This window comes from Danio aesculapii, chromosome 6 (assembly GCF_903798145.1).
Source record: "Danio aesculapii chromosome 6, fDanAes4.1, whole genome shotgun sequence".
In the NCBI taxonomy this organism is placed as follows: domain Eukaryota; kingdom Metazoa; phylum Chordata; class Actinopteri; order Cypriniformes; family Danionidae; genus Danio; species Danio aesculapii.
The window spans coordinates 55,107,953-55,119,973 of NC_079440.1; the positions used below are offsets into that span (position 1 = coordinate 55,107,953).

The following is a 12,021-nucleotide window of genomic DNA, read 5'->3' on the forward strand; positions in this document are numbered from 1 at the left end:
CCCTGAGCACTTTTTGTTTGATTTTGGACTAGAAAAGATTATTTGATACAACAAGAGTTTAACACTTTTTTTAAACATAATAGTTTTAATAACTAAATTCTAATAACTAATATCTTTTGTCTTTGCCAGGCAGGCAGACATGCAGACATACAGACATACAGACAGACGGACGAACGGATGGATAGATGGAAAAATAGACACAAATGGGTAGATGGATAGATGGATGGATGGATAAATAGACGGATGGATGGACGGACAGGCTGGCAGATGGACGGACGGATGGATAAATAGACAGATGGAAGGATGGCTGGACGGACGGATGGATGGATAGATGGATGGATGGATAAATAGACACAAATGGGTAGATGGATATATGGATGGATAAATGGATAAATAGACAGATGAAAGGATGGACGGATGGGCAGGCAGGCAGGCAGACAGACATACAGATGGATGGATAGATGGATAAATAGACACTAAGAAGTAGATGGATATATGGATGGATAGATAGATATATGGATAGATAGATAGATAGATAGATAGATAGATAGACAAATAGATCAACAGATAGATAGATCAACAGATAGATAGATAGATAGATAGACAGACAGACAGACAGACAGACAGACAGACAGACAGACAGACAGACAGACAGACAGACAGACAGACAGACAGACAGACGGACGAACGGACAGATGGATGGATAAATAGACACAAATGGGTAGATGGATTTATGGATGGATGGATAAATAGACAGAAGGACGGACGGACATAGATCGATCGATTGATAGACAGACAGACAAATAGATAAATAGACACAAATGGGTAGATGGATTATTTTGCAAGATACTAGCATTCAGCTTAAATGGTCAACTAAGTTAATTAGATTAAAGTAAGGTTAATTAAGCAAGTCATTAGACAAGAGTGGTTTGTTCTGCAGTTAATGGAGAAATAAATTATTAAGGGGACTAATACTATTGACCAGTTATAAAATGTAAAAAACGGTTTATGTAACTTTGCTTAATTAATTTATTTGATTTATTTTCTCTTTTTCAGAGTATATGCTTGTTTTTAATGAACTAAGTTTATTTATTTTTGAGGGAATACACTGAAAAACAATTTAAAGATAATTCCTTGGATTTACTACATTTTTTATGTTAAGTGGTTGTAAACAAAATAAAATTTGGGATGAATTTAACAAATGAAGTTAAACATAAATTCAGCCCATAAAAATTGTTTGTTTTTTCAGCAATAGTGGGAAAGTAAGAAAAATAAGCCAGTCTGTATTTTATATTATGTATTATATACTACTACACTAAACCCAATAAGTTAACGTAACTCAAACCTTTTGAGGAAACCGATTGCAACGAACCATTTAAGTTCAAAAACGAAGTCTAATGAGTACTGTGAACTTAATTCATTTGAGTAAATTAAGCAATTTGAGCACAGTAAAACCCAATAAATGAAGAGAACTCAAACCAGCTGAGTACTGTAAAACCCAATAAGTTAAGGCAACTCAAACCATTTGAGGAAATTGATTGCTACAAACCATTTGAGTTAAAAACTAATCTATATGAGTACTGTGAACTTACTCCATTTAAGTTGAAGTAATGAGGTATTTAATTAACTCATTACCTTCAACACTGAGTTCAAAACTCTTTTCAAATGAGTAGAATTAACTTTCAGTAAATTGAGTTAACTACACTCATTTCAGTTGATAAAGTTGATTGTTGGGCAGTGCATGTATATCTTGTTAAATACCAATAAAAAATACCAATATACACTCCCAGAAATAAAGGTAGGCGAACTGTCACTGGGGGTGGGGGGGTACCTTTTCAAAAGGTACGAATTTGTACCTAAAAGGTCCATATTAGTACCTCAAGGATACACATTAGTACCCAAAAAGTACTAAGTGTTCCTCTTAAATTTTTTAGGTACTAATATATACTTTTGAGGTACCAATATGGACTCTTTATTTCTGAGAGTGTACAATATATACTACTCAGAAAATAAAGGGAACACTTAACAACACAATGTAGCTCCAAATGTTCCCTTTATTTTATGAGCAGTACTATATAAATATATAAATACCAATAAAAATACTGAACTTATTCCAAGCAAAAAGAAATAAGACTTTCTCCAAAAGAAAAAAAGAAAACGAAACACTATGATTTTTGTCCAGCTCTGTTAAACAGCACTTGGTTAATATTTCAAAAAGAATAATAATTTCACAGGAGGGCTAATAATTTTGAAAACTGTACATTAGAACTGCACAATATATATTGTTTGTGTAACGATATTGCAATTCGTGTATCCACAATAGTCACATCGCAAGATATGCAATGTTGAGTTGGGATTAGATGACCAGAAACCACAGGTCAAAACACAATACTTGTGGAGACGCTGCAGAACTGAACCATAATAGAGTGAGAGTTGATCATCTGCATGTGTCTTTAAGGCCTGTGACTGTGAGCATTTTATAAGAGTTTAAATCATTTTAGTAGTGCGTAAAGAAGTTTAACAAAGATTATTTGTATTGAATTACTTGGGGGGTGACGGAGTGGCGCAGTAGGTAGTGCAGTCGCCTCACAGCAAGAAGGTCGCTGGTTCGAGCCTCAGCTGGGTCAGTTGGCGTTTCTGTGTGGAGTTTGCATGTTCTCCCTGTGTGCGTGTGGGTTTCCTCCGGGTGCTCCGGTTTCCCCGGTACAGGTGAATTGGGTAGGCTAAATTGTCTGTAGTGTATGTATGAGTGTGTATGGATGTTTCCCAGAGATGGGTTGCAGGTGGAAGGGGATCCGCTGCGTAAAACATGTGCTGGATAAGTTGGTGCTTCATTCCGCTGTGGAGACCCCAGATTAATAAAGGCACTAAGCCGAAAAGAAAATGAATGAATGAATTACAGGATTTAGGGCTTGACAATATTGGAAAAATCTTGCGCTATTTTGTTTTGCTGTGATATATATATAAATTTCACCAGATGATTTGAACAGCTCTATTTGAAAATATTTCATTCCTTTAGATCGACTGGGATGATCAAGTCTTTTTTAATACAGTGCATCTGCATAAAATATATTACAAGCATTTATAAATACGACAGAGCTAAAATAAAAGTTAAATGAACAGTGCTTTGTGGTTTTCTGGGGAGTCTAACAGTATTCAAATACAGAAATTAAACAATCAAACGCAAAGCAACATGGTCATCATTGTTTAATATATATAAATATTGTTTAATAATATCTTTATCTTTTGATCTTTAATAAATACTCTAATCCTCCAATGTGACTGTTGGTGATAGACACATTGCGATATCGATGCTAAAGCAATATATTGTTCAGCCCTAATTTGACTATTCAATTTTCGTACCTGAATACTGCTAGACTCTCTTCAGAAAACCATAAAGCTCAGTTTATTTCACTATAATATTTGCTCCATTGTGTTTATTTATGACTGTAGTTTGCTTGTTATATGTATATAATAAATTGCATAAAAAATGTATAATTCACTCCCCTACAAAACCATCCTAATCAATATAAAGTAATGACTTTTCAAATAGACCTATTAAAAGTAATCTGGTGAAATTGTATTTATATCTCAAGTTTAAAACAAAATACCACAATGTAATTTTATTTCCAATATCATCCAGCCCTACTATACATATATATTGTCAATATCCTGTTATACTAATATAGTTTTATATGGAAAGATTACATAATCACTGTAAACTTTAATAAAAATTGTAGATGCCTATTTTTAGATGGGCCACTAAAACAGCAGATTTTTGTATAATTGCAGCGCCCCCTGTTGTCTACAAAATGACATCTCCAATATTTTTGTAAAGGATTATCCTGGCTTTAAAACAAACTCTATTAACATTGGGACAGTAACAACACACAATATTTTTTTTGACTTGTTCCTAAGTTGGTATAAAAACAATGTTTATAGTAATGAAGAGACAAGACGTGAGTCTAAAAAGAGAAATATTCACCTAATTTCATATTAACTCTTGCATAAATTATGATTTGTGATAACACTTTGCTGTTAAAAGTTCTGTGTACGTACTATAGTAATTACAATTATGCATAATTACATGCAACTAAACCCAACCATACAGTAAGTATATGTAATTAAATAATATTACTCAGTATTTAAATGAATATACTGTAATAAGGACACCTTAAAATAAAGTGTGACCAAGTATGGTTGTTTTGATCAACACACTACAGTAATGCACTTGTTTTTTTGTGCATATCATACTGAAGTTATTGTTTACTGGCTTTACAAGCTGTGTATTATTAGTTTGAGTGTCGTTTGAAAGACGCTTTCGGTCGAAATCAATCGCATGCCTTTGTAATGAACCCAGAGAATTCAGAGAATGTTTTTGAGGATCTAAATCTAGTTTAAATTGAAGTGTCAATCAACAGTTTTTATATAGGACGGTACTCGCGTCTTTTCAATGATATGATGATTTATGAATTAACACTCTGAAATCTTGGTTGTTGCTAGAATGAATAAAGCTGCGGCCGGAAGTTAACAATAATTATTTATATTGTTTATTAAATTACCCATTAATATTGTATTTTATTAACGTCCCCTTCTACCCCAACCCTAAACCAACCATCATAGTAATGTAAAAACAGTAATTATAGAGAGTATTATTCATATTATTTATTAAATTATCCTATTAAATAGTATTTTATTAACGCCTACCCTTAACCCAACTCAAAACCTACCCCTTGCAATAATGTGAAAACAGTAATTATAACGAAAATCATTTATATTATTTATTAAATTTCCCATTAAATTGTATTTTATTAAGGTCTCCCCTCCCCAACCCCTCACAGTAATGTAAAAATATGAATTATTGGTGTACAGTGTCACAAATATTATGCTTTATTGATGCAAGTTTCCGCAGCTGTATCCCTTCTAGACTTTACCTGCAGCAAAGAGCATAGAATCACCAAGAGGCGACACTAGTGCGATTTGGGAAACAGCCACTAGATAGCGCGGCAGCCATTTTGGAATGAAAGTTCCAATAGAACAACAGCATGTTATAAGTCTGTAAAAAAACTATTAAAAGTGCTGATGATTGCAATATTAAGTGTTGTATTGTCGTCTTTCAGGTTGTATTTCAGCTTTAATGGGGTTTTAAAGTAAATAAATAAAAAACAAAGCAGCTGCTTGCAATCGCAACAGCAATAAGATCCAATGGACAGCCAATCGCTTTCACTCAAAAATGGCAGAATCTGGGGCTGTTGCTGGGCGCTGCTGATGCAATGGAACGTTCTATTGAGTGTCGCCTCTTACTATATATACATGTAGATATATATATACACTAGATATCTCATACGAACCCTGAGCATGCGTCAATAGTGCCGCCATATTTGTACAGTGCTCCCAGGACAAGTGTCATTCAACTGCACTAGTCAAGACAGTGTTACTACATGAAGATGCTGTGTACAGGTGTAGTAACGAGCAAACAAAGAAAAGAAACCACAAAGGCAGAACATTTCATAGGTAAGATTTAGTTTTTTACGTTTTTGTATGTTATGAACTTTTGTGCTAGACAGGTAACGTTACTGATGATAATACAGTCACTTACTGCATTCACCATAAGACAAAGTAGCACCAACTCGCACTAAACACTCGGCTTAAGCTAGTTTTGTTGAGTAAAATCAGCAAACAATGCAAAAGAAATATGACAACGAGATGCTGCGGTGCTGGAAACTTGTATTATTGTCGGCTAGTTCATAACGGAGATTAATTCAGAAACGAATTGCTCCCTCCGTCAGTATGAGACGTGAAAGCAGGAGAGGAGGTGTGTTTTAGGACACGGATTAGATCAAATTGAACAGGGAGGGTGTATAGTACATTTCCATACACACAAACACAAGCTTTTTGTCAGGAATGCCTGAGCGTTCACTTAATCATCAATGTAGAAAAGTGATGTAAAATTATAAGTTTCGTAATTTAAAAAAAACTGCATACTGACCTCCGGGAAAACTCCTGATCATAGATATATGTGTATTTATCTGGCCACAGTCCTCCACTGCACCTTGGTCCCGCATTCATTTCAATGGAGCGCTACCCTGTACTAAAATGGCGGCTCTATTGACGCATTCCTTCCAATAGACAACAACAGGGTAGGCGACATCTAATGTGTATATCTATGGCGGTAAAGCAGATGGAAAGTCAACAGGTCGTAACAAAACACCCGTGGTTTCTATGGCAACCGCTGTCCATCTGTGGCCCTCCTTCTACTAGCTACTCCACTACTATCATCTAGCACATTTCTGTTACACAGAGAGAAAAAAAATGGATGAGCTCAGAAAAGACTGTAGCAATGTTGAAATTTCATATGAATGAAATATATACAGACAAGCAATTCTTCATTACATACAAAGCATTACATAACACAAATTAAAATAATATATATTTGTATGCATAAACATAACTTTATATACACAAATATTTCCTAATCTGAAATATTGGTAATTGTTTTATGTTTTTGGTAACTGGATTTGACCAATAATAATAACAATAATAATAATAATAACAATAATAATAATAATAATAATAGTTGTAAAGAGAGAATGTAGCATATTTTAGAATCACCAACATCATCATTATTAAATTTTGTTATAATTATTATTTTGTACAGCAGTGTTAGTCTAGTTTCACAGGGATTTTTAAAAATATATTTAATATTTTCTTTTTACATTTGAATTTATAATAATCTTAATAATAATAATAGAACCCTACGTCATGATTATTGTGTATTTTCCTAAAGAATTCCCATACACCATAATAAGAAATAAGTTAAACTACTATTATTTCCCAGTACTGGGTTGCAGCTGGAAGGGCATGTGCTGCGTAAAACATGTGCTGGATAAGTTGGCGGTTCATTCCGCTGTGGCGACCCCAGATTAATAAAGGGACTAAGCCGAAAAGAAAATGAATGAATGAATATTCACCATAATCCATAGTGAACAGCTAGCAAAACAAAGAAACTCCCCAAATTAATCCAGGAAAAAAAAAGAAGAGAAAAAAGTAATAAATGGCTGCAAGTAAAGGCAAACAGACGAGATACCTGTGAGGTCAGAGGAGCTCGAGACTCGAAGCGCTTTTATTGGTGGACGACTCTGACAAATAAAATAAAAAATACACTCACATTCACACACTCGAAACATTTTCCTCCAATACATTGAGAGTAAAATAAAAATAAAACACAACTATTCGCGCTGTAAACACTGAGGAGAGAGGTACAAGTGAGAGAGCAGGAAATATTCCTCGAAATATTGCAACGTCGCTGCCGTATGGAAAGACATACATATAAATACAAGAATACTCTATCCATTTAGAAAAGGAGAGTGCAAAACCGTTCTGATGAGTCCTTAATACTCTCAATACATCTGAGAATAAATGTGTGTGTGTGTGTGTGTGTGCTGTATTCTCAATAGTGTGCTGATGTGGGTTGCTCACTGGTCAGGAAAAAGTGTGAGAGAAAAGACAGAGAGGAAGTGGGTGTGGCTACTGAGGTGAGTGGTGCGTCCTGATTGGTGGCTCTAGAGGCCGGTGTCGTTGTAGGTGGGGCTTGGAACCTTCAGGATGCTCTGTGCGTTTTCCTCCAGCAGGGGGCGCCATTTGACCTCTCCTGTTAACAGCAGATCCTCCCCGTCCAGAGCGTCGATGAACTGCATCTGTGTGGACAAAAGAACAGCAGTGGAAATCAGGACTGATATATTATGAAAGTAGAGTTCGAGCAATAACCTAATCTGTTTTGAGGTGCAATGAAAAAAAGGATTCAGTTGGACTTACTCTTTTATTCTCAACGAGGAATTAGTTGCAAACAATTCATATGGGCTGAATTTAAAAAACTTAAGTTTAGTAATGTTCAACCTAATTAGTTTAAATTTAGTCCATATAAACTGTTTGCAACCACTAAAAAATAGTAAATCCAATTAATCATATTTTTTCAGAGTGAGGTAATTTGCCATGTTTTTAATAATATTTTGTAGTGTTATAAAGTGTTTTTCCAACAACTGATGATTTTGATATGTTAACAAGTTTTTTCTGTTACTATAATTACACTTCATGAATGGTTTTGTGGTTTCCTAATGTTTTAATTCTGCTTTAAAATGCATACACGTTTCTCAGAGTAATTAAACTTGGAAAAAAAAGAATGAAATCATAATCGAGAAAATTTTGGCTCAAAATATATAATATAATATTTGAATAAATATATTTAAATATAAAAAAAACATTTTAGATATCAAGTATTTTCTGAATATATTAAATATATTAATTTGATTATAATAGATTTTTTTCTTTTTTCAGATGTTTAGATTAGTTCTTATATTTTTACAATTTTCTAATGTCTATTTTATACAAAATTCTTTTTTCTTGTTTGCACTTGACAATTTAGATGGATTTAGTATAAAATGCTTAAAAAATTCTAACTTTATAAAAAAAAAGCACAATTTCTCTCAATTCAGATGCATTTCCATGCAATTTTTAGGTTTTCAGATTTTCCCACATGAATCAATATTTATATCTTGAAATATTTATTTATTTTATTTACAATTCAGTAGGCCTGCATCTGTGTGGACAAAAGAACAGCGGAGGAAATCAGGACTGCTATTCACTGGATTTACATAGATTTTTTTTAAGGTAAGTGGCTGCAAACAATTTATATGGGCTGAATTTAAAAAAACAAATGTAATCCAATGAATCCATTTTTTTCAGTATGTGGTAATTTGTTATGTTTTTAATCATATATATGGCTGTAGGAATTATAACTGGAAAAAAGAAAACTTAAAAGAAAAGAAAATTTTGGCTCAAAATATAATATAATAAAATATATTTCATAATATGATATATGATATAATATATATTTAAATATAAAAAACATACATTATATACAGTTGAAGTCAGAATTATTATTACCCCTTTTTATTTATTTTTTTTAAATATTTCCCAAATTATGTTTAACAGAGCAAGGACATTTTCACAGTATGTCTGATAATATTTTTTTTCCTGGAGAAAGGCTTATTGGTTTTATTTCGGCTAGAATAAAAGCAGTTTTTAATTTTTAAAAAAACAATTTTAAGGTCAAAATTATTAGCCCCTTTAAGCTATATATTTTTTCGATCTACAGAACAAACCATCATTATACAATAACTTGCCTAATTACCCTAACCTGCCTAGTTAACCTAATTAACCTAGTTAAGCATTTATATGTCACTTTAAGCTGTATAGAAGTGTCTTGAAAAATGTCTAGTCAAATATTATTTACTGTCATCATGGCAAAGATAAAATAAATCAGTTATTAGAAATGAGTTATTAAAACTATTATGTTTAGAAATGTGTTGAGAAAATCTTCTCTCTGTTAAACTAAAATTGGGACAAAAAATAAAAAGGGGGTTTAATAATTCTGACTTCAACTGTATATATATATATGTGTGTGTATGTATACAACTCAACTGTATACTGTAAATTACTGTGTTTTAAAGTTGCATTGTAAAAATCCCTGTGTATTTTACAGTAAAGATATGCAATACAGTAAATATATATAGCGAGATAAATGATGCTGTAAATGTAAATACAGTATTTTTGCTGTAATTGATTTACAATAAGTTACTAGCAAACTGCTGATGCTCAGTTACTGTAGAATCAACAGGAACTTATTAACATTGTTAATTTTGCATTGAATACATAAATACAAAAATAATGCACTTTATAGAAAAAAAAAATGTAAGCACAATTTATTTCTGGCACCTTGCAATTCGGATGCATCTCCATGCAATATTTAGATTTTCAGAATTTTTCCCACATAAATGAATATTTATATCTTGCAATATTTCCTTTTCATGCAAACTTATATTGCATATGCATAATTTAGATTATATTGTTATTAGTATTATTTTATTTTGTTGTTGTTGTCACTATTTCAAAGTCACGAGTGGTTGTTTCCTTGCATATCATACCGTGTATGACTCATGACGTATTTACATGACAAATAAAACGTGAACTTTTTAGTTTTTTTTTTTTACAATTCAGTTTAATATATAAAACCTTGAAAACAAAACGCAAAAAGTGCGGCAACCAAAACCTACAACACTGATTCCTCTAAACTGAGAAGAGGCCCAACCGCACAGCAAGTCTGATCAAAGCCAGGCTCATTTCACATCATTTCTACATAACAGTGCTGTAAAAAAGACAGACCTCTACGAATTCACCTCCTGGTGTTTGAAGCAGGCAAACTAATTAAACCTGGACTACAATGAAGACAGCTGTGCTAATAAATGCAGGACCTGCAAACTAACTGCCAAGAAAACAACAGACCGAGACAGCTGCAATAATTTTATTCAGCACTGATGCGTTAAATTGATCAACAGTGACAGTAAAGACACCCATAACGAAAGCTAAAGAGATCTCAGGTAGTAGCAGTACAGGTACGAGGTGTAGATGTTTGTACTACAAAACACTGATGCATAATACTATGAATCAGGGGTGCGGAAACTTTTTCCTACAAAGGGCCAAAAAGCAAACTTGATTGAGGGCTGTGGGCCAAATACATATACCAAACGTATATATATTAAATTTGCCATAGGTAATTTCCTAATTAATTCGGTAATATTTAAAAAATAACTAAAAAACATTGCTTTAAATCATATTAACGAATGCAGTATCATTTGTAACATTTAATAATGAACTTATTACACTAAAAACATAAACAATCTTATTTATAACACAATGGAGTTCGATGCAAAAAACAATAGTCAAGCTGCTCCTGCCTTTACCCTGATTTGCTCGCAGATGTCTTATGCATTGTCCTCTATCTGTCAAGTGACAGTATTTACATTTTAAAAGTCTGATTCATTTACAACATTTAATTGAATCATGTGATTTCAGTTTCCATTTTGTAGCTTAGCAGTATAACAAATAAACAAAGCGTTAATTTTGAAATATCAATCTCTGTCAAAAGATCTCTTTCACTTCCCCATCATTCTCCCTCTTTTCAGATGGGATGGTGAGCCAAATCAAAGGTTACTTTGGTCCACGGGCCCAACTTGGGGCATCTCTGCTATGAGTTAATGAAATACGGTAGTTTACTGTAAAATGTAAAAACTTATTATACGGTTTGGACCATATTTTTTTTAAATTGGTAAAGTTCTGGCAACCACAGCTGCCATTCAATCACATTCATTCGGCCATTCTCAATGTCGCATGAGTTTAAAAACAGAAAGTCAAACACAAGATGATGTCAGAGTAGTGGGTGTGTGTGTCGAGAGCAATTAGTGTTGAATAACGAAGCCGCCAAGCACTAGTGCACACATACTAATACACACACACGCGCTTTAATTTTATGCGTGTTACCAAGATGGTGTTTAGCAGGTTGACACTGAGCACCTTTTACACTCACTGGCAACTTTTTTAGGTTCACCTGTCTAAGTGCTCGTTAACACAAATTTCTAATCAGCCAATCACATGGCAGCAACTCAATGCATTCAGGCATGTAGACATGGTCGAGACGATTGGCTGATTTACAAACTATGCATCAGAATGGAGAAGAAAGGTGATTTAAGTGACTTTAAACGTGGCATGGTTGTTGGTGTCAGACGGGCTGGTCTGAGCATTTCAGAAACTGCTGATCTACTGGGATTTTCATGCATAGCCTTCTCTAGGGTTTACAGAGAATGGTCTGAAAAAGAGAAAATATCCAATGTGTGGCAGTTCTGTGGGCACAAATAGCTGTTGATGCCAGAAGTCAGAGGAGAATGGCCAGACTGGTTCAAGCTGATAGAAAGGCAAGAGTAACTCAAATAAATAACCACTTGTTACAACCGGGTTATGTAGAAGAGCATCAACACACAACACATCCAACCTTAAGGTGGATGGGCTACGGCAACAGAAGACCACACCGGGTGCCACTCCTGTCACCTGAGAACAGGAAACTGAGGCTACAATTCGAAAGGCTCACCAAAATTGGACAATAGCAGATTGGAAAAAAAGTCGCCTGGT

General features: G+C 33.8%; 1 protein-coding gene across 1 annotated transcript in view; it reads right to left on the minus strand.

Annotated features, from left to right (window-relative positions):
* Positions 1–7,090: 7,090 nt before the first annotated feature.
* LOC130231126 (ubiquinol-cytochrome-c reductase complex assembly factor 1) overlaps positions 7,091–12,021 on the minus strand; it is a 53,925-nt gene continuing 48,994 nt past the window's right edge. The window contains exon 9 of the mRNA XM_056460547.1: positions 7,091–7,697. Coding sequence (XP_056316522.1) covers positions 7,563–7,697 — 135 coding nt within the window. The 3' untranslated portion in view covers positions 7,091–7,562. The remainder of the gene's footprint in view (positions 7,698–12,021) is intronic.